General features: G+C 42.4%; 1 protein-coding gene across 2 annotated transcripts in view; it reads right to left on the bottom strand.

Annotated features, from left to right (window-relative positions):
• Positions 1 to 397: 397 nt before the first annotated feature.
• Positions 398 to 24,109, bottom strand: part of AQP9 (aquaporin 9) — a 47,810-nt gene continuing 24,098 nt past the window's right edge. Inside the window, exons 2-6 of one of the 2 annotated variants that reach the window (XM_004056262.4) lie at positions 19,519 to 19,645; positions 13,147 to 13,284; positions 11,332 to 11,450; positions 7,031 to 7,248; positions 398 to 2,394 (exon numbers count right to left, since the gene is read on the bottom strand). In XM_004056262.4, the coding sequence (XP_004056310.1) occupies positions 2,220 to 2,394; positions 7,031 to 7,248; positions 11,332 to 11,450; positions 13,147 to 13,284; positions 19,519 to 19,645 (777 nt within the window). In that variant the 3' untranslated portion in view covers positions 398 to 2,219. The remainder of the gene's footprint in view (positions 2,395 to 7,030; positions 7,249 to 11,331; positions 11,451 to 13,146; positions 13,285 to 19,518; positions 19,646 to 24,109) is intronic. The other variant, XM_019011047.4, reaches the window with a different exon arrangement.

Genomic DNA, 24,109 nt, shown 5'->3' with positions numbered 1-24,109 from the left:
CCTGTTCTGAGGGTTGCCTTTGCATTGTAGGATGTTTGGCAGCATCCCTGGCCTCTAGCCACTAGAGGCCATTAGCATCCCCTTCCCAGTTGTGATAACCATAAAAGTCTCCAAATATTGCCACATGTTCCCTTTAGAAGTAGGGAGGGAGGAAAACCATTGCTCTAATCCATGAGGATCTCAAGACTCTGGAATCCTGCCAGGAATTACCTGGCTGCTACTGGACATGGTCAAAGAAACTTTAGACCCGTGTAATTTACCCAATTCAATGTTCTCAACCCTTGCTGCATTTTAGAATCACCTGAGATGTTAACAAAGGACCAACTGGGCACTAGTATTTTTTCAAAAGTTCCCCCAGGAAATTCAAATTTGTAGACACAATAGACAACGTCTGAACTAGACGTACTTAGTAATTTTAATACTTATAAAAACCAACCAACCAACCAACAATGACCGAACAATTTTATTTCAAATAGGAAATATCCAGGTAGCTTCAAAGCAAGAAAAAAAATCCCATACATCCATAGATTATAGAATATAAGTCATCAGAAACATTTCACATTTAATTTCTGCTGTTCTGTTATCAGCACAAAGCAGTTGGGAAACTGAATGCCTTTGGGAATTCTGGGCTTTTTGACAGTTTGACTGAAGGCGCATCCCTTGATGTAGAGCATCCCCTGGTGCTTGTAACTCATAGGCGATCTTTTGTCAAAAGTAACATCTATTAGAGAACTTCAAGGGGAAAAGACTGAGCCAGAGGAAATCCCCTGAATCTAATGTTTGGTGCTGGCAGGAAGCAAGATCAAGACTTAGCAAGACCAGAGGTGGCTTAGGAAGGGAGGCCTTCTCATAATGTTTTTCAGCAAATGAAAGTTATGATTAAATTGCTACCACTTTCCTTTATCTGTACTCAGTAAGTGTGGGAATAGACCCAGACAATGAGGGTCTTTGTATCTTAAGATTGAGGAACATTTTGTCCAGAGGTGTACATATTCTAGAAGCTGCCAATTCCACTTCTGGCTAGCAAGGAAGATTTGGCAAAGATTCTCAGCCAGCTACTGATCTTCTGAAAGGTAGAGGAATGCATTAGACAACGTTCAACTTTCAGTGTGCTCTTGGGCAACTCAACTTATCTTCCCTAAGATTTTGTTTCTTTATCTGAAAAATGGGCAATGTGGCATTTGCCTCAGATAGTCATTATGAGGATTAAATTAGATAATGTGTGTGAAAGTGCCTGTGAATTGTTAAGCCCAATAAGGTAATATCTTTTTGGAGACCTCCCACTCTGAAGATTCAGCTAGACCAGGATCCAGTGGCTTTCAGTTTTGGCTTCTAGGTCATGTGTAAAATAATGGACAAGCACAGTCGTTGATATAACTTGTCAAATGTCTGTTCTCAAGTGGGCAATTAGGAAAATACATTTGAGCTAAAAAGACAGAGTGATGTATTTTTCGTGACTGAGGTTACAATTGTATTTTAGGTTATTATATACTAAAGACCAGGAAATTAATTGGTGTCCTCTAAAATGCAGGAGAGCAAGAGATTAATCTGATAAATGGTTTCCATTAAAAATTCCATTTGGCTTCTCAAATTCATCTTGTCTCCTGCAGTTTCTGAATGCCACAATGTCCTCCCCTTGTGCCTTCCAGCTGCATTCTCTTGCTCCCTACACCACTAGGTTTGGAGAATATCAGTATTTATACAAATCCAAGTAGCACAACGGGAACTGGAAGCTTAACCTATTAGCTCCCTAATTCATGAATATGTTGACTGAAACCGTGGTTTTGTCTTTCAATTTAGGGTTTGGTTGGTACTCAGAATGTAATCTTTGTCAATACTGAAGAAAAGGGTTTTGGTGACACCATTTCATACAGATAGTGCAGCTGAAACCACCCAAATGAGACTATTGTCAAGATGCCAAGTTATTAGTGCTTACCTAGCAAGAATTCCCATCGAGGATGAAATAAACAGGGCAGGAGAGAAGGCTGTTTCAGGGGACAGTCAGCGTTATTCTGGGGGGTGGGGGTGGGGGACAATGGTAGAGAAGTGGTCATTGTTTCCAAACTTTTACTCAGATGCTTTTCCAATTAGATGTCCCATATGGCTAGCAGACAAAACTGGGTGGATTCCACCTCAGGCTTACAAGAACACAGACACTTAGATGCCATCTTTCTGAAGAGAATCCCAAACTGATTGCAAATCCAGAGCTGAGCATGCCACTACATGATGACACTGAGTTCATATTTCTCTGGTTTGTCCTCAGATTGTTCTGCCTTAAAGACTGAGTCAGGCTCTGGATGGTGGATTTCAATGACAAGAACATAGATGAGGCCTCCAATGACAGCACCAACCAAAGGGCCCACTACAGGAATCCACCAGAAGTTGTTTCCAGCTCTGAAATCAAACAAGAAATTAGTGATACATTTCTTGGCCTTCCTCCTGGTATTACTGTCTAGTTTTTCACTCACTTGTTAGTCTTTCTCACACTCATGGTTCCCTCTTAACTCAGCAAGAGCTAAGTATAAGGGGGGCTCAGTGCAGCGTGGCAACTGCCATCCTTGACTTTCCACTACACCTGATTTCATATGATCTATTTCATTGCCCTACTAATATTTGTGAGATATTATGTCTTATTTATTTTCTTTTTATAAAATATAGTGCCTGAGCCCATCGTTAAGATTGAGGGCCCCTAAGAAAGTTCAGGTCAATTATTCAGAATTGCCTTTCCCTCATCCTGAAATAATGATTCCTGTGGATTACAAGCAGAATGTGGAGAGATTCCTGGGCATCATTAATGTATGAGGACAATCAAACTAATCAATCAGGAAATGTTTTTCAATGAATGAATGAATTTTTAAAAAATCTAAGGTGGACGTGTGAATTGCCTTCTAAATATAATTTAAATCAGTACTTATTTTTTAAGGTCTTAGCTTGAGGCTACCCTCTGATAAGGCTGTCATGCCATGGCTCTCTCTCTTCCAGAAATCCTCAATGTTAGTACATTACAGCAAAGCTATAGTTCTGGGGAAAAGCAGGTATCTTTGTGAGTTGTCACCATCTTCTTTGGAGAGAGAAAATCCAAGTAAATAATTTCTTAGAAAGGATCAGGAAAGCAAACAAAAGTATACAGTATATTGTTTAAGGATATATACATTTAAGATAAAAGTATTTTTAAAAAGCGGGGGAATGGTAAACACAAAACTTCAGGATAAATGCAGAGGGGATGGGAGACAAGAGGAGTACCCAGAGGCATGTGAGAATTTCAGTGTTCTAGTTGGATTCTAGAAGGACCCATAGCTGTTCTTTTCATCATTATGCTGAATAACTACACATATGTTCCATGTGGCCTTTTGTATATCTCAAACTTTGATTAGAAAGAACGATAAAGGAAATAAGCAGGAAACGAGAACCCTGTCCTAGAATCCAGGAGACTAAGTCTAATCTCAAGATTATCTAGAAGGTCTTTGAGCAATCAAACCCCCGTTCCCCATTGTGAGCTCCATTTCCTTCATCTGCATGGTCCCTTCCACCTGGGGCACCTAAGTGGTCTCCGAAGTCCTCCATTGCCCATGCAGGGTTGATGGAAGAGCACTGAGCCTGAGCATGGCAGCCACCAGATGTCACTCTTACCACACGGCAGCGAGGATGCTGTGCTCGGCCGCTCTCACAGTGCCCTTCCCCAGGCCCCAAATCCAGATGGATTTTTCTAGGGGAGGCACATGGAGGGTGGCTGCTTCTCCCGTTTGGCTGTAAAGACTTGAAGTCTTCTCTAGAGGTCAAAACATGAAGGGAGTATAAGCTACCTGTTGGGTCCATCATTTCCTTTTATGGCAAATTTCTTCCTGTCATTTAGCAGATGAAGGTCCAAGATATCAGCCAGGGTACATGTCCTCTTCACTGGCTGGATGCTTTTTCTTTTATCAGATTGGAGTTGTTGTATCAGGTTCACAAGTCACAAATGGAGGCGCTCAGATGTGGTTACCTGCCTAGCCTAGTCCTATATGCACTCAAATAGTGATCATTTGCACACTATGATTCGGGAGATGCCAGGAACATGTGTATGTTAACTGTCTAAAGGACCATCTTTAGGGATTCAATACTTTGGGTCAACTATTTGAAAAATTTAATAATACTCCTGAGAGCTTTCACTGATTAAGTCATTAACATCTTAATGTGAATAAGTGGAGAGAAATTTGATGGGAAACATCTTAACATTTAAAGGAAAAACCAAGAGTCTTTGGCCAGGGTCTGTTGACTCTTGCCCTCATCAGACCCTCTGGCATCTCGCTGTCCCTGCCATCATTCCACTGCTTGCCGTTCAGGAGTACATGGGGACCTGGGAACAAGGAAGCCTTGTTTTTTTTCTAAGACCTTAGGTGTAGGTCCAAGCTAGGATATCTACTGAGGGATTTCCCTTGAATATAGAACTCTGAGGAAATGAGACACTCTAAGAACACTTTGGAAGCCTGTTGTCCCTCAAAGGTTTTGGGGAGAAATTTTTGGTTGAGGATTACCAGCCAACCCTGCTCTTTCCTAATGGGTTTCTACTTCCCCACTCTCTCCTTTTTCAATCAGTCTTATAGGATGACGCCAGATTAATTTTGCTAAATTGACATTCTAAACCTGCCAAACTTCTGCCCCAAATACTTTGCTACTCCCTATAACCTACAAAACAGGGAGCAGAAAAAAAACCAAAATTCTCATTCTGGGAGTCCAGGTCCTCTATGATCTGACAACGGCCCTTTCCAACTTTCTTTCTGCACCCTTCCAGCTAGACTAGATCACTTGTGATTTTAACATTGTGTCTTTGAATAACGGTTCTCTCTGCCTGAGATAACCCCTCTGTTGTCTGTTTAAGCATATCCGAATACTATAAATGCTCCCACTTCCACTCCCATAATTCTTAAATTTGGAGCTGTAGACCTCTAAACTCCTGGAGTTAATTAGTCAAATCTCTTTAATGGCACTTGAATGCTTCAACCTTGTGTAAGAGCTTCTGGAATAACCTCTTAAGTAGAATATAAACACAACAGTGAAGGACAGAAACTAGGTCTTATCATCTTTAGTGGAGAGCCTTGAGTAAGATATCAAGTAGCTGCATGAATGAATAAATGACTCCATGGAAGGGAAATGATCCTGATGCTAGCTAAGGACATGGGACATTAGGTGATTCCAGCATTTTCCTTCACATGGGTTCTCCTAACATATACTTAACAGAGCAAAGGGACATTGGGCAAGATCTCCATCTGTTTTGGAACCACCATGTCTCTTTGACTTTTGAATGAATCACCAAGGAGGGCTCAAAGGGGGTGGAAGAAGAGCATGGTCTCCAAGACTGAGACTCTGGAAGGTGGAATTAAGGGAAACTCATGGGCGAATTCTGGGCTCTGGGAATAAGGAGATCCTTAGGACATATGTTTTTGATGCTCCATTGGAAAGATACAAGAGATCCATCCTAGTTGCGGACATTTTCGTGTTCTAGTTGTGATCATTCTAGGAGAGAATTTCTCAACCACAAACCTATTAACAGTTTGGACTGAATAATTCTTTGTTGTGGGAGGTGTGCTGTGTGCATTGTAGGATGCTTAACAGCATTCCTGGCGTCTACCCATTAGATGCCAGTAGCAGCCCCTTCCCTCAGGTCCAGCCGCGACAACCAAAAATGCCCTGGGGAACAGTTGCCCACCTCTGGTTGAGAACTGCTGTTCTAGGAAATTTATTGTATTGTCAATTTCTTGAGGACAGGGAATGTTGACTGAGTTGCTTTGCATCCTTCAACTCCTAGGAAGTGTCCGGCACATAGAATTCATTCATTCTTTTATTCAATACCTTCTTATTGAGCCTTTCTATGAGCTACACCCTGTTCTAGGCACTGTGGATATACCAGGGGAAAAGGCTGTCAAGGTACTCATGGCACTTACACTCTAGACGCTCTGAGTGCTATCTGTGGTGGTGATCTCAATGGTACCAGTTATTTTAACTTCTTTTTCACCCTGGTGAAAGGCAGGCCAAACCCTGATGACTCTATGTCTAGGTCATCATTTGGGAACACTCACGTCCTTTGTTCTCACAGGAAACATTAAAGTAGAATTTGCTCACACATGTTTTTCCTACTTTTCTCCATGGTAGAGCCCTGTTTCCTGATGAACCAAAGTGAGCTCCTTCCCCAGAGTTGCCATGGGTGGATGAGGATGCGCCTCTGTGACTGCATGCAGGGAAACCAGGAAGCAGTGAAGGGGCAAATTTTGTCCTAGAAGATAGGTACCAACAGTTGGCATATTTCCTCAGCACATTCTGAAGTAGAAAGTGTGGAGTCTTGCCATTTCTGGGGCAGAGGCTCGATCTTACGTCTGTCCTGTCCGGAAGTTCTTACTCATATCTCCGGAACCAAGTCAGCTCTCACATTTGCAGTCATGTCTTTCCCTGCTTCCCTGGCAGTTACTCACTCGTTATCTGTGTTCCTGCAGCACTTTTAGGGGTTGCCAGAGCACTTATTATATCGCTCAAGGTGAGTGCTTTTGCTGATTTGAAATTTCCTTGCTTAGCACAGTGACTAAAGCACAGATAATGCCCAACAAATATCTGTGGAATAAGTGCAGCATAGGTTGCGTGGTTCACGAGGAAGAGCCCTGTAGTGGCATCAGAGGATGCAAATTGTAGCCCAACTTTGTCACAAAGTGAATCTGCAGACAAGTTATACAGCTAAAATGTTCACGTAAAATCATATAGCAATTGAGGGATTATTATTATGTGGGACAGTTTTATCTCTATTGAATTTACCTAGAGCCGCCTCTCTTTCTCTGTCTCTCTCTCTCTCTCTTTCACACACACACACACACACACACACACACACACACACACACACATCATGCCACAAAATACCAGTGAAATGTCCCACGCTTATGACCAGAGTGTGCAGTTAACGTTGGCGCTGTCATCTGAACTTCCCTGGATCTCAATGTCAAAGCCCCGCCCCACTGGTGAGGCGCAGCATGACTCTGTCTCTCTCCTCCCCACCACTGTTACTTACCTGAAGACTTCAAACCCCCAGCCTGCCAAGGCAGTGAAAAGTCTGGGACTCAGGTCTCGAGCTGGGTTCATGGCACAGCCACTGTTCAGTCCCAGGGAGGAAGCAATGACAATAATCAGGAGGCCGATGGCAATGGGCTCTAGGCCTCTGGGGGCTCCCAAGTTTCTGGAGTCAAAAATGGCAAAGACGATTATGAGGAGTATCATGGTGGCCACCACCTGGAGAGAGAGAAGTTGAGCCAGGGCTTTAGCCTGCATTCTGCTCACCTGCATGTCTCAAAATCATCCCTTCTTACTATCTTACAATAGTACAATATTACCATTTTACTTATATTACAATATGCCTAGTAATAACTGGCATGTACTGGGTGAATAATTGTGCCAGTCTCTCTTCTTTCTACAGCAATTCTAGAGGAGAAGCCAATATAATTCTCATTTACAGATTGGTTACCCTGCCCACTTAGTAGGTGGCAGTCAGGTTTGGATCCAGAGAGTTTGGCTCCAGAGACTGTTATCTTAATACCACACTATCCTGCTAAGCTACTACTCAGCTAAGTAGAACGGCAAGCCGCAGGCTGGAAAAATGAATGAAAGGCTTGTTCAAATTGGTGAGAAAAGCAATGTGAGATATCAATAGATGAGTGTGCAAAGGAAGTGAACAGAAAATTCAAAAAAGGAAAACAGAATTAGGAAAGCAGTGGTAAAAACTCATTTGTAATAAAATAAATCCAAACAATATCAAATGTTAGGAAAAGGATACCCATTATTTCAGGCTTTTCTAATAGATCTAAACAAGTACTATGCTTTTAAAAGGAAATTCAGCAATAATTTAGCAATATGCATTCAAAAACATAAATTTATTTATACAATTTGATGCTGCTGGATGTTTGAGAATTACACAATGGAAATAATCTAAAACGTGGAAAAATCATTTTAAAATGTCCACTTTAGCAAAATTTATAGTACTGAAAAACTGGAAGCTTTTACTCTTTTTTTAGTCTACTGTATAGCCATTGAAAACTATAAACATAAAAGCTATGTAGTAATATTTAAAGATATTTATAACATTAAGTGAAAAAAAATTGTATTTTTTTGTTTGTGTTTGTGTTTTGTTTTGTGTTTTATGCAGCTGTCCCTTGGTGTCTGTGGGGGATTGGTTCCAGGACTTCCTGCAAATACTAAAAATCCTTGGATGTTCAAGTCCCCAATATAAAATTGTGTATTATTTGCATATAACCTATGCACTTCCTCCTGTATACTTTAAATCATCTCTAGATTATTATAATACCTGATATAATGTGAATACGGTATTATTTAGGGAATAATGACAAGAAAAAAGTCTGTACATGTTCAATACAAATGCAATTTAAAAATATTTTTGATCCATGGTTGGTTGAATCCATGGATGCAGAATTCATGGATATGTAGGGTTGACTCTACTTAAAAACATACGTAAAAGAAAAATTTTAAGACAATAAACAAAAATGATAATAGGTATTTGAATTGGCCAATTATAGCTGGTTTCTATGTTATTAGTTTTCCAAACTACTGCTTTACTTTAACAGTTAAATGATAGCTATTATTTATTGAACATTTATTATGTGCCAGGTACTTCATATGCTTTATCTCATTAAAACTTCACAGTAATGCTGTGAGGTAAATACTGCTATTATTCTCAGTTTATAGATAAGAAAACTCGGGTAGAACAAGGTTAAGACACTTGTCCAATGTCAAACTTGTAAGCAGAAGAATCAGGATGGGAACCAGGCAACTGATTTTAAAGTTTAAGTTCATTATCATTTCATCTGCTTTCCAAAATAATAATGTTAAAATAATTTTTAGTTAATATTAAAAGACACATCTTCCCCCAAGAGCACTCTTCTCTGGAATGCCTTCTCCAACTCTCTCTTGCAGAGTAAAAGCTCCCTCCTCTGGGCTTCCATGACATTCTGACTTTACTTCTATCAGTGTCCTTGTCACTCTGCAAAAGAGTATCTGTTTACTTGTTAGATTGAGCCTCAGACTCTGAACTCCTTGAAGAAGGAAGAGCATAGAGCTGTACTTGGCTAAGTAGGTGACCAGTAAATAGTTATTGGGTGAATAAATGATTGATTATTAACTAAACCAAGGAATATGCTTGAACAGTATTTAAACAATTTAGTAATCTTGAAATAAGGTGACCCCAAAATATGGTCATGATGGCCAAGAGCTCTGTTGGGTGTTGACTGACTGATAATTGGCAATTTTTGGAACTCTCTCCAAAGCCTAAGAATACAGACAGCATTCAGGGTTTGCTGACGGTTACAGCCTCAGGGTTTTCTAATATTCGCTTTTTCTACTTATACACAATAACGGGCTTAGAAACCACAGACCTTAGAGAAATTGCCAACTCACTCTGAGACAAGGACACAATGAAGGAAGCTCAGGATATGGTACGCAGGTCAGCATTGATCAAGATACAGCTTTGGGAGGCTGAGGCAGGCGGATTATGAGGTCAGGAGTTCGAGACCAGTCTGGCCAACATGGTGAAACCCCGTCTCCGCTAAAAATACAAAAATTAGCCAGGAGTGGTGGCTCACACTGGTAATCCTAGCTACTCCAAAGGCTGACGCAGGAGAATTGCTTGAACCTGGGAGGTGGAGGTTGCAGTGAGCTGAGATCACGCCACTGCACTCCAGCCTGGGGCAACAGGCTCAGTCTTAAAAAAAAAAAAAAAAAAAAAGCTTAGAGAAAAACACCAAAAAAACCAAAATTGTCCTCGCTCTTCTATGCTCTCTGCTTCAGATTTCTATTATAATATGGTCGCTATACTCCAGTTTCCTATCTAATTTTCTTCTTTTTTGCCCAGGCTGAGGTGTGGTGGTGTGATCATAGCTCACTGCAGCCTCCAACTCCTGGGTGCAAGCTATCCTCCCACCTCAGCCTCCCAAGTTGCTGGGACTACACACAAGCACCACCACGCATGGCTAATTTTTGTATTTTTGGTAAAGGCAGGGTTTTGCCATGTTGCCCAGGCTGGTAGTGAACTCCTGGGCTCAAGTGACCTGTCCACCTTGGCCTCCCAAAATGCAGGGAGTAAGATGTGAACCACCGTGCCCAGCTCTGTCTAATTATATCTTATTTTGCATTGTTTCCTTGTTCAATGTTCTTCAACTAGATTCAAAATTTCTGGGCAGATACTGCTTACAATGCGTTTTTCTCATATTATTCTTTTTATCCTCATAAGTAACTTCATGAAGGCTCATATTATCCCCATTTTACAAGTGAATAACTTGCGACCCAAAAAGTTCAGTACTTTGCTGAAGCCACGCAGGAAGTTGGAAGCAGAACAGCTATTTTAATTCAAGCATTCAGACTCTGCATCTTGGATCTTTACAACTCACATTTACTCGTCAGTCTTTCAAGCTCCAGACAAAGGGCCAAGCACATAGTGAGTTCTTAATGAACACTTGTTGCCTGTTTGATTTATTGATGAAAGTGGAAAGTAAAAAAGCTGAGGACATGAGGGCATAGTTTTTCATCCATACATTGAATGGAGGTGGGCATAGCTGATGAACTGGAAGATCCATTTTATACACATGCCCATTCTGATCTGCTCCACTGTATAAGTCCTGATCATAGAAGAAGAACTTAGAGATACTGAAAAATATAGCCTTCCTTCCACTGCCCTGACCAAGATAACCAGCAACCTTCTTGGGACACAGTAAGGGAAGAAGAGTCTTTTGAGTTGACAATGTTAGTCCTGCCATAAGCTGACCAAATAGGTGTGCTATTGGTTACACCACAGTATGCTTGGGTGCTAGAGGCTTGTTTAAAGGTCAATAAGCAGAGATACTTCTAGCCACCTTGAGAGTTTAAATAAATAAACCTATGCACATGGTGATACAGAGAGGATTGATGATCCCCTAGGCTCAACTACCACCCTTCACAGTCTTTGATTTGAAATAGAAATATCTTCTCTTGTGGCCTCCACACTTAGACCACTTGTTCAAAAGAGTCAATAGTGAAGTGAACTCCATTTGTGTCTACAGGGATTGAAATGTTTAGTCATTCACTCTTTTCTGGATCTCAACTAATGTTAAACAAGTGTATGTATTAAAGAGGAAGGAGAAAACTTTTCTGGTTGTATCAGCTCCTTGCAAAGGTAAAACGATTATCAAGAAAGCTTGGGTTATGCCCAGCAACTTCTGCCTTTGGAAATACAATCTCTCCTTTCTGATTGGTCTCTAATTCTCCGATGCATTCCCCTTATGAGAGCATATCTTTTCACCAAAGTTAAGTCTTTGTTGAATCTACACTTACTTGATCTGCAAATGCGTTCGCCAGAGATAGATACGGAGCTGGGTATGTTGCAAAAATGTGTGCTGTTGCATTTTCTCCCACGATCAGCAGTTTTCCACCAGCAAAGGACATAAGTCCATCTATGAAAGAGAAAGCTCTGGCACATTAGTGTTCCCTGGGAAGAGTTGAAGGAGGCCTGTGCCAAGCCTTGTGCTAAACAACCAGTCACTCAGGTTGAGCTTGGCATAGCCATGTCATTTGTCTCTCTCTACTTCCGAGGAATGATAGTTTTAGCGATGCCCAGGTGAACCCCAGGATGGAGGGTCAAAGGAAGAAGGCCCTTGGCCTCTCTGAATGGCCCACTGCAAACTTGGACAAATTCTTCTTCGATAGGGTCCTGGGAATGAATTCTCTTTTGGGGGAATTCTTGGAGTTTTCGAGGTCAACTGAAAGCCAAAGTGGGGCTTGGTCTTGCTCTAGGAATAATTTGTAATTCCCAGAGGGCTCTCAGTAACCCCTAATACCACTCCAGAATTTGAGGGTGTTGCAGTATACTGAAGATGCCCTTAGAACCAGGGGTATTGCAGCCACTGCCACAGCTAGCACTGACCCCAGGCCATTCTTGCCACAGCAGCGGGCTCTGAATTTCCTGTGTGTTCTTGAATTCCATTTTAGCCCTTTTAGACTCTAATTCTCAGAGAGACACTCTATGGGGAAAAGTCCCTTTCCATAACCTATTTCTTTTCCTTTTTTTTTTTTCTTTTTTTTTCTTCTTTGGAGACAGGGTCTTGCTCTGCTGCCCTGGCTGGAGTGAAATGGCATGATCCTGGCTCACTGCAGCCTTGATCTGGGCTGAAGCAATCCTCTTATCAGCCTCCTGAGTAGCTGGGACTACAGATGTGAGTTACCACACCTGGCTTATTTTTAATTTTTTTTCTGAAGAGACGAGGTATCCCTATGTTGCCCAGGCTGGTCTTGAACTACTGGGCTCAAACGATCCTCCCACTTCTGCCTCCCAAAGTGTTGGGATTACAGGCATGAGCCACCAGGCCCATTTCTGTAAGGCCTGGTTCATAAATTCTACTTCCTAAGGTCTTCAATTTGGGTAAGTCATAATGTATTAAGGCTTACCTTGGGTTAGAAGGAAGGAGCTGCTTTAACAGTTGATTTCATGGGAACACCAAGGTGTTTTAGTTTGAAAGGCCTCGAGAGTCATCTGATTCAATTCCCTCATTTTCCAGAGGAGGAAACTGAGGCTAGTCAGATCAGATGACTTATTTAAGTTGCACAGGTATTTACTGAACAGCAAGAGCTAAAGTCTGCTCTTCTATGACCAATACTGTGTTTTTCCCAAGGACTGTTGCAGAGTGGAAGCCCTGGCTGTTTGATAGAAGGGCAATGAGGCTCCCACCTAGCCCACATCTCTGCTGTGTCTCTTCCTTCAAAGACATCTTCCCAGAGTCCTTCTCTCAATACTTACTGGTCACACCTTTGTCACCAGAAAACACCTCCTTTCCCAGCCAAATCAGAGACAGCAGTGGGGAAGCCACTGGCCTATTGCTTGTTGTATGGATGTTTATGTTGTAGTGCTGGCTTGGCACAAAGATAGGCTTCCTTTAAGTTCTGCTCCCCATTTAAGATATGACCATTTTCATTAACAGGATTCACGAATTTGCTGGAATGGTAATATGGCCTCATTTTCTCAAATTTAGAACTTGCTGTCACTTGTAGAATGCTTCCCGTCCTTGCTTTTTCTCACCTGTGCCTACCAAGTAATTCTGACTTTCAAATTATTCCCACCTCTTCCTAACCTTAGGACTCAGGGACTTTACTCACCATAGTAAATGCCAAAGACGGTTGCAGCCCCCACAAAGGCTCCCAAGAACTGGGCTCCCACATAAAATGGCAATTTGAACCATTTCATCCGTCCAAAGAGACACATTGCTAAAGACAGAGCTGGGTTGACGTGACCACCTGCAAGGGAAGATTGGAGAAGTGAGAGGGCAGGTTAGGAAGAAGAATATACAGAAAACCATCTAGAGACCTCAGGTGGAATTCAGTCTTCTAGGTAGAGAACTACTGCCTATGAGGAGAAAGAGGGGTGTGTATGCACGTGAAAGAGAGAGTGTGTATCTGAGCAGGGAGAGAGGGAGGAATGATCATTTTCATGGCATCCTTGGATAACAGTTTAGAATGTTTATCTTGATGAAAAGAGAGTCAGGTATAAAAAGAAACTTGATGTGCTCAAGTGGCTGTTTTTTTAATAGGCTTGAATCCCTCTATCTATAAAGCAATCACCCCAAACAGACTGATGTAGCTATTAACTTCGATGTCTTTTAAAAGTCAATATGCTTATCCAATATATGTATAAGATTTAAATCTATATCTAGCAGTTCCTCCGGCCATGCCCAGAGGATATGAAAACAAGCTCAAAAGAGATGTATCTTTAAAGGAAAATGACTGTGGGTTGCTGAGGGTGGGGGCATAGTTGATTTTGAGGTGGTCACAGTGTGAGTGGCTTGTTCTCAGTTCCTCTGCATAAACAATGCATTTCTCTCCTATACAGAAATGTAGCAACCCTTTCCTGAGCCCAGCCCAAGCTCCTGCTAGAGAAATCGGCTTCCTTGACTTGCATCCAGCCATAAAATCAAATAGAGAGTTTGCTCTGTGGTTGGTCTCTAACATCCCCAGCTGGCTTTGCTAGTAACAACAACAGCAGCATTTATCAAATACTTGCCAGACACCATTGTAGGGTTAGTAGGTGGATTTGATCCTCTTAAGAACCCAATGAGATGAGTACTACTCCAGTTAACAGATGAGAAAACTGAGGCATGGACGGAAAGTAAGTTTCTTAAGGCTACATTGTCAGTAAATGGAAGAACCAGGATTCAGATTCAGTTTTATCTGAATTCTAGAGCCTATGTTCTCTGCTATACCACTTCCAGCCTATCTTCACTGTGTTTATAAAGGCTTCTCTGCTTTTGTGGGCAGAAAAATAAATAAAGAATTTAAAAAAATTGTCTGAGCATATAGGCTCACTTCCTAGTGAAAACAGATGTTCATTTGAGGAATACATTTTTTGTGGAGGGGGAATCAGAGACACCACATTGAGATGTGGACTTTCAGGCTGTGGACTTAGTTGTAAACAAAGGAGGGACGATGGTGGTGATGATGATGATGATGATGATGATCCTGCACAGAACCAATAGGTGCACTTGTTTCCGGAAGCCTCTACCACTCCCTGTGGAGAAAGCTATGCTTTTTCCAAGTCTCCGGGGCAAAATGGACTTGCAGTGGGTGGGGGATTCTGGCTGCTGGCTAAGCCACAAGAGTCCTTTCTTCACCTGCCCCTGCCTCTCAGTGGCTACAATGAGCAAGAAAATGCCAGCGTATTGAAGCACAGATGATTTCCTAAAGCCTTATAAACACTTCAACTGTTGTGTTTTCCTTTCAAATCCAGGAAAGCCACAGTTCTGGAGAGTAGCAGTACACCTTACCAGGGAAGGCTAGAAACAGGGGTTAGGAGGGAGGAGGGGGCACACAGGGCAGTGGGAAGTTTCTCTTCTCCCAGAGGCTTGCTGCAGAGTAGCTGCCTCCAGCTGCCTGGAGGTAGCCATTGTGAAAGGAAAAGGGGTGGGGGGCCAGGTGCAGTGGCTCATGCCTGTAATCCCAGCACTTTGGGAGGCTGAGTTGGGTGGATCACAAGGTCAGGAGTTTGAGACCAGCCTGCCCAACATGGTGAAACGCCGTCTCTACTAAAAATAGAAAAAATTAGCTGGGCGTGGTGGCAGGCACCTGCATTCCCAGCTACTCGGGAGGCTGAGGCGGGCTAATTGCTTGAACCCAGGAGGCGGAGGTTGCAGTGAGCCGAGATGGTGCCACTGTACTCCAGCCTGGGCAACAAGAGCGAAACTCCGTCTCAAAAAAAAAAAAAAAATTAGTTGGGCGTGGTGGCTCGCACCTGTGATCCTGGCTACTCAGGAGACTGAGGCAGGAGAATTGCTTGAACCCAGGAGGCGGAAGTTGCAGTGAGCAGAGATTGCGCCACTGCACTCCAGCCTGGGCGACAAAAACAAAAAACAAACAAACAAAAAACCAAGGGGGCCGTAAGTGATCACCTCCAATCCAACTCCCTTGAGTTTAGTCTACCAATGGGAGATTTCTTTAACAATTTCGTCTTCCAAAATAAAATTTCCCATAAGTAGGTTTCTGTTTGTTAGCTCCTCCTAAGCATCCTGAGGCTGGAACTATTATTTACCTCGGGTCTCACATGATGCAAGGCACTTAGTAGGTATTCAATATAAAAGCTGAAGAAATAGGCCGGGCATGGTGGCTCACGCTTGTAATCTCAGCACTTTGGGAGGCCAAGGCGAGTGCATCATGAGGTCAAGAAATCAAGATAATCCTGGCCAACATGGTGAAGCCCTGTCTCTACTAAAAATACAAAAATTTGCTGGGCATAGTGGCATACGCCTGTAGTCCCAGCTACTTGGGAGGCTGAGGCAGGAGAATCGCTTGAACCTGGGAGGCGGAGGTTGCAATGATCTGAGATTGTGCCACTGCACTCCAGCCTGGTGACAGAGCAAGACTCCATTAAAAAAAAAAAAAAAAAAAAAGAAAGTTGAAGAAATAATCTGAGGCCTTATTTAGATAGCTCAGACTACAGAGATCTACAGAGAAAAATAGTTGTTTGGGGGTTAGAGAGGGTATGTCTGGAAGGGTGCTTTGCAAAGCAATGAGGAAAAGGGCTGGAGAGGAGGCAGAAAGGTTCAGAAAGAGACGTGGACAAGTGGCACCCTGATGCCTCTGGTTAGAGGCCAAGTGGCTGCTAGAAATTTCTCCCCGCAGAGATGAGTGGTCACCCTGGCTTATCACAAGGACAAGGCAGAGCAGTGTATTGGAAAGAACATGAGAACTAGAGTCAGAGAGTCCTGCACTCAACTCTTGGCTTTGCCAAGGTTGCTGGGACAATCAGATTATTCACATAAAGGGCCCGCGGGCACAGCTGGAGCCCACAGGGCACAAGATGAAAGTCTTAGGTGAGCAGAGGGAACCCCTTCAGTGTTCTGTTCTATGCAAATCCTCTCCTCCTCGCCACCCATACACAATCCTGTGATCAAGATAACCCTATATTTTGTAATGAAAGCAAGTCTATTTGCTTTTTCAATAAGTTTATTTTAGTCATAAAATACTACATCAATAGCAATTGCCATTAGACAGCCTAAATGCTTTGCGCAGGATGCTACATAATTAGGGTATTATGACCTCTGACTGACTGGATTTGACTGGAACATTCCCAGAGGAGCAGGATGCTGTAACTTCTTTACAATAAGGTGGTGTTTTATATTTAAAAGACAAATATCTGCTGACCTCACTAGTCGGTGACCACAAAATAGGATCCCATTCATATTTATGCCCAGTATAAATTGGTTACTTTTGGAATCTTCAAGCAGACCTTACAAGCCAGTATGTGCCCACAAACCAGTATGTTAGCTGCAGCCACGATGAGAAAGTCACCTCCCACACACAATCCTCTCCTATTCCTGCACCTGCCAAAGCTGATACTGATGCTGTTGTCCACACAGATGTCATGATGGGCCAGTGTGTTGTGCTGCATGTTCCCAAAATGTTCCCAAAGCCACCAGTCCTTAGGGAGCCTGAACTGTGCTAGATTCCAAATAGAGATAGAAAGATAAGGACTGCCTTTCCAAGCCGGTGCTACTATTTTCCAGCCAGTCTCAGACACCACTCTGTTTGTATTTTAGGGTCTCATAGTTGCTTGTAAACATTTTGGTCAGGTCCTGACTCTCACCCAGAAACAGCTTCTACTGAAAGAAGTCCCATCAGTTTTGGCCCTTACTCTTGTAACTATAGGGATTCAACCCCAGTTTAGAGGCCACAGAAGACTTCACATCTTTTCTTCACTCCTTCTTCCTTCTGGTTCTTTCCCTTTTTTCCTCCTACAGTGACTGCAGAAATCCCCAGGTATATCAATGGACAGAAACAGATATGGATTGCAGTGGTGAAGGTTGTTAACAGCAGTGGTAGGGTCTGGGGCCAATTAATTCTAAGTAACTACTGGATGATGTTCAGTTCAGGGTGTTATGCAGGCAAAATACTCCAAAACCATGTCTCTACCTAAAAAAAGGCTGAAAATATGGCTACACCTACATTACCTGGTGAACTCAGTGGGAGCTTATAGGGGAGCAGTTAAGCCTCGGGATATTTAGGGCAGTCCCCTGGTTTTTTTTGTGCCCTTCTTGGAGTTTGCCTTGAGTTAAGCAGTAGAGTGCTGGGATTACAGCAAAAGCTGGACAAAAGTTTGAATGGAGACACTGTGCATGCTAACAAATCACATATATAGGAATCTGGGAGGTCAAGGTTGCAAAGATCTGTGATCCCACCACCACAGTCCAGCCTGGGCAACAGAGTGGGACTCTGTTAGATCTGAGTCTGGCTGTAATATGGAAAGGGTGCCAGCTGGTCAATGGCCATTCCGGATGCACAGCCCAAGGAGCTCCCAAGGAGTCTAAGCAATCGTTCTTCAGTGCTACAAAGGCAGTGTTTGCTAGGAGGCCAGCCAGCTTAACTGCAGGATCCTCTTCCCAACTAACCTGCTTGTAATGCCCTTCTCATAATAGAGCATTGTAAATGCTGTGTAAGAATGGGGATGTGTTGGCTGGGTGTGGTGGCTCATGCCTGTAATCCTAGCACTTTGGGAGGCTGAGGCAAGTGGATCACTTGAGTCCAGGAGTTCAAGCCCAGCGTGGGCAACATGGCAAGACCCTGTCTCTACAAAAAAAATACAAAAATTAGCTGGGTGTGGTGGCTCGTGCCTGCAGTCCTAGCTACTTGGAAGGCTGAGGTGGCAGAAGGTAGAATTGTTTGAGCCTGGGAAGTCAAGGCTGCAGTGAGCTGTGATCCTGCCACCACACTCCAGCCTGGGCAACAGAGTGAGACTCTGTCTTAAAAAACAAAAAACAGGCAGGGTGCGGTGGCTTACACTTGTAATCCCAGCACTTTGGGAGGCCAAGGCAGGTGGATCACCTGAAGTCAGGAGCTCGAGACCAGCCTGGCCAACATGGTGAAACCCCGTCTCTACTAAAAATACAAAATAATTAGCCAGGTGTGGCAGTGTGTGCCTGTAATCCCAGCTACTCAGGAGGCTGAGGTGGGAGAATCGCTTGAACCCAGGAGGTGGAGGTTGCAGTGAGCCGAGATCGTGCCATTGTGCTCCAGCCTGAGGGAGAAAAGCAAGACTCCTAAAACAAAACAAAACCAAACAAAAAACAAACAAACAAAAAATGAGGATGTGAGCTTCACTGTCATGCAGATCATGCGAGCCTGGATCAAATCTTGGCTCTTCTTCTTTACCAGCTGCAGGGCTTCCAGTTATTTACTGACTCCCTCTCACGAGGGATTTCTTTGTAGAATGGAGACAGTAATACCTGCCTCAGAGTGCTGTTGTAAAGGAGAGGGAGATAAAGGCAGTCTGGCATATAGCACAGTGCTCAGCATGCATGGTTTCTCAGTTCCCTTTCTTCTCTTCTCACCAAGTCTTGACTCAATGCTCTGAGGACCCACACCAGGCTGCTGAAAGATTCTGAGTGTCTTTGGTAACCAGATCATTTCCACAGTCACTTCCTAAGTGCCCAGACTGCATTAAATTATCATTTCATTTTGCTTTTGAGAACCATGTGAATGGCTTCTAATCAGTTTACTTTTCAGGGCAGGATTAGACTAAGACCTTGTAGATCAGATCTGCACGTCCATGAAAGCACCATCCATTTTGCAAGAAACCCAGACTCTTCCTGTTTGCTATAGATAAAGGTCCAGGATTTGCCTCTGTTGGAGTGACCTTCACTGGGCTATTTACAGGGCATCTGGGAGTTGGATTCCAAATGTGGACTAGAGCAAGTAAAAAATCCCGTTGACTGGTGGAGAATAAGATGCAGCGGCCAGACTTAGGAATGAATAATTTATGAGCTCTAACCCCCATTTCTGTCTCTTGTTAAATGTTGCCTTTGCATAATAAGTTACTTACCATTGGTTGGTGATTTTAATTTTATCTATAAAAATGGGATCCAATACACACTCTTGCAGGATTTTTGAGATATAAGTAAATTAAGGTATGTGAAGCAGCCAGCACTGTGCGGGCACATTGGAGTGGCTGAATTAAGAGCAGCATTCATTATTTCTACTACTTACCAGAGACACCGCCAGCCACATAAATGGCCATTGCAACTGCCATTGAAAATCCAACATTGATAGTGATGATCCCTCCAAAACGTCCTCGACTGAGAATAGCTTGGGCAACACAGCCACATCCAAGGACCTGGAATGAGAGGAAAACTCAACAGGTAAGTGGGAATGGCTACTGTCAAAAGTGATGGAAACTCACAGTAGCAAGTATTTTTAAAGCAAACTCATGAATTGGGTTGCCTTGGGTTTTATACAAATCAAATTATAATGATTCAGCTATACACAGATAGCAAAATGGTGGACCCAAGGCTGCATTTGGCTTACAGATAGATGAGTTTTGCTGCACCTGCACAATGCTCAGATTTTGCCTACATTTATAAATCAGGACATTTCACACAATGATCTAGGTATCTGATTTTCTTTAAAATTAAATTTTTTATTTTGAGATAATTATAGACCCACATGTATTGTAAGAAATAATACAGAAAAGTCCCATGTACCTGTTACCCACTGGTTCCTTTTAATCAACCAGAAGATCTGGTTATTCACCAGGAAATAATCGAGCACAGTAGAAGTTGGGGATCCCTTTAAACAGAGCTTATGCCTTCCCAACTGGCTCACTTCTCTACCCTTCACTCATTTAGGTCACCCTCCTGGCCTCTGTAGGTATTTGAGTTTGACAGTTCTGTTCTTGTGGCTCCCAGTATAAAAGCAGAACCAGGCACACAAACCACCATACACACATCCAATAAAGGGGAAAGGCCATTTGTACCATGCATTAGAAAAAATGTCTGATGTGCAAGAAAACAAAGGAAAACCTTAGGGGGATAGGTTTGGCAATCAGGACACCCTTATTCTCATGTATTTTCTCCCTGATGGGGCTGTAGTTTCCTAGGAGCAGAGGCTGCCAAACTCACTGCTTCTTGTATTCCCTATGGCACCAAGCCCAGTGCTGTGCTGATAGTAAGCATTCTGCAAACAGTTGCACAGTGAAGTATGATAGTGAGTCTTCCACAGTCTTCAGCTGGTAGAGGATATTTTGGAGAATAAAATCCATATTGAGAAAGGTTTGCAATAAATATATGATGGTACATCCAGTCAGTAGACTGCTAGTCTACTGAAAAAAATAGAAACAAACAAGCAAAAAATAGAATAAAGGAGATCCATGTATACCAAAGTGGAAAGACCCCCAAGGTATATTATTAAAATAAAAAAAGATGCAGAGCAGTGCTAAAACATGCTGCCAATTGTATTAAATACATTACATGCATTTCTTTTTATGTATGTGATCTCTCTCCATGAATACACAAGCAGCAGAAATGGGGTTAGACCCTAATGGGTTGGGGGAGCGCATGACTGGGACAGAGATTGGAAGAGAACTTTTCATTGTATATCCTCTCTTTTTTAAAACCCATCTGTTTTCTAATTTTTTTAAAAAAATGGGCCCCATACATTCATTGAATAATCAGTTAAAACCATTTAATCACAGTCCATTAAAGAAATACTTGGTGAAGGACAGTTCTTGGGAAAGACAGAACAATTTCATACAAGTTTGGTAGGAAAATGAGACAGCAAATGACCACCAGCTTTCACCATGCTGTAGTTTAAAAAGCTAGTGTGGCCCTGGAGGCATAAGTATAGGAATTATTAGATGATTAGATGGAATCCAGTTGGGGTTTTATAACTAAAAAAGAGCAATTAACTTGAGGGAGGGCTTGGCATTGAGCAATACATATTATTTAGGGGCAGGAAAATAGAGCATATGAGGAAATATTTCAGAAACAAATATATTTTTGGAAAAAGAGATTAAGAATGTGAAGGCTTTTTATCAGGAAGATAATAACCTACTATTGTGTCTTTTCATATAGAGCTGAAAATGGAAGAGTCTAAAACTAAAATATGAAAGGTTGCACAAAGACAATTTTTTTATTGTGATGAATTAATTCTAAACAGCTCCCTCAGGGCTCATTTGTGAGGTCCTTTAGAGGAGAATAAGTTACAAACAAGAGATATTTAATACACATAGAATGATTTCTCTGACAGCAGAGAAATTACATAGATGATGCTTTCATGTCCCTTCTAGTCCCCAGTTCTCAGATACATCCACTTGTCTTAGCAAGCAGAGAAAAGGTGGAGAGCTTTGTACCCTACACTGAATGTTAAATACAGTTACAGCAGGAACATGTCCCATTTCTCTTTTCAAAAAAATCCCGAGTCCATTTTATAGCCTAACAATTTCACCTAGACTTGACGTTATTTTTTCTAGAATCCTTATCTATTATAATAACTGTCGGAATTAAAACCACATTGGCATATTTCTTTCATTTTAATGTAGATCCAATTAAATGCTCTGGGCACAACTTCCAGGTGAACTGACATTTTAGTAGTATCTCCTAAAATGAGGAATAAAACAATACTGACAGCTGAAATGACTTGATTTAGACAACCAGGGCTAAGAAGAGACGCAAAAGAGAGAGGCCAGTCCTGAGCTATTAATGCTTTCTAAATAAGCGTCTCCCCTCTTTTATGGTCCTGATGTACATGCACTTGTTCCAGTCTAGAGGGGACATAAAAGCTTTAAATGGCTCAAGTGGGTCCGTGGAGGCTTCTGCCTTGTCAAATTTCGCTATGATTAATACTCCCCTCTTCCAATCTAGATGCTGAAATGGCTTTTCTTAGGAGGATAATCAATGCTGTGTGCTGCAGGAAATAGGAGTGATGAGCAATGTGGGGACTTCAGTTACCCTCATCAGAATCCCCGCTCAGAAGATTGGAGCCCAGATTTCCAGCATTACATCTTAATTTAGAAATGTTTTATTGTAGCCTGAAAAGCAACGAGGAAGCCAGGTAACTGCCTCCTGGTTTGTTCCCTTGCCTGCCTCCTCTTGCCTGTATTCACAGCACCAGGACAGCAGACCATTGGCATTCTAATATATCATGGGCTGCTTGCTGGAGATCTGGCCACCCACTCTGGTTCTCTCCTTCTGTGTGTTCAGTGTATTTTTTTTCCTCCAAAAATGAGAGAACTGTTTTTTATGGTATTGATGATAAAAAGTTCCATCGTGATTCCCTGATCTCACCTTCAAGAACTGCCGTACCTTTCCCTTGTTAGACTCAAAAAGAGCCCACTATCATATCCACCCTATCTTGATTTTCCCGGTCTCCCCATCTAGAAAGCATTTTTAGGTCTGTCGTCCATTCAGATTCTTCTCAACAAACCTAACATTTCTCCCCTGAAGTTCAACTGTAGTGTTTGTACTCTACAATAAGTACTTATTTACCTTCCAAGTGCATAATCTTGATTTCATTATCTAGAAAACAATCTCTTGGGTTCCTTTCCATATTAACATTGTGGAAGTTCTAATGTATCCTGGTCTGTAATATGTGAGTCTCTTTGATTTTATTCTGTCCCCTTGGGTGTTCTGCTTCTGAAGTCCACCACCCACTCCTCCTCTGCAGGCCTACAGACTTTTAAGATTTCTTCTACCTTCTTGACAGGACCTAGCACTTGCTCAATCTAGCTGCCTCCTCAAGAAGAATTAGAAAAGTCACAAAACCATATAGGAGATGGAGGGAATGACAAAACCATGGACACAATGAAGATCTAGCCTTCACTGTGTGCTTCACTGTGTCTTCAAAGTTCCTCATTAATCTTTTATTCATGTTCTCTCAATAGCTTCACCAAGCCTTCTCTTCTCTCATCGGCACAACCCACCCAACTGCCTTTCTGCACATAACACCACCTTCTAGTTGACTCATCACCTATTAATGGATGTGAAGACCAATGGTAACTCTGAATATCACACAAACTTTGTATTTCAGTTATCCAGCACTGAAGAATTCACCACCCCCAAACTTAGTGGCTTCAAATGATAGCATTTATTTTGCTTATGAATCAGCAATTTGGGCAGGGTTTGGGGTGGCATGTCATCCCTGCTCTACTTGGTATCAAATGGAGTGGCTCGAAAAGTGGAACACTGGAATTATCTGAAAGCTTGCATATTCATGCATCTCATGGTTGATGTTGACTGTCCGCTGATACCTTAGCTGGCGCTTACAAATGGCTTCTCCGTGGGGCCTGGCTTCTTTACAATATGGTTGCTGAGTTCCAAGACTGAGCATCATATAGGATCCAGAGATTGTGCTCTTAAACCCTGCACCATGCCATCTCTCAGTTATACCATTTTGCTGGTTCTGAACTTGATAGCACACAGAAGGCATGTGATACAGGCATTCTCCCTACAACATCCTAAATAGGTGTTCACCTAACCCATATTGAATCACCTTTAAGAATAGGGAGCTCATTACCACATTAGGCAGCTTGTTCTGTATACTTTTTATTGTTCCTGTGGTTGGAGCATCCTTCCTTACATGAAGTTGGAGGCTTCCTTCCTGTAACTTCTGTTCATTAGTCACAGGCATACTGTTGGGACCAAGGAGAATAAGCCTTTCACATACCAGGCATTGCGATAAGTGGAGGGGCATAATGCCCTCCCTGGGTTCTCTCTTCGTTTGGACACTTCTCCCTTCATCTTTGATCTCTGCGTCTCCTCGGACTCCCAATGAGTCTCACCTGGGTAAGCTCTACATTGTCAGT

This window comes from Gorilla gorilla, chromosome 16 (genome assembly GCF_029281585.2).
Source record: "Gorilla gorilla gorilla isolate KB3781 chromosome 16, NHGRI_mGorGor1-v2.1_pri, whole genome shotgun sequence".
NCBI classification, from domain to species: Eukaryota; Metazoa; Chordata; class Mammalia; order Primates; family Hominidae; genus Gorilla; species Gorilla gorilla.
Note: the sequence above shows the minus strand (reverse complement) of the source record. Positions and strands in the feature narration are given on the sequence as shown.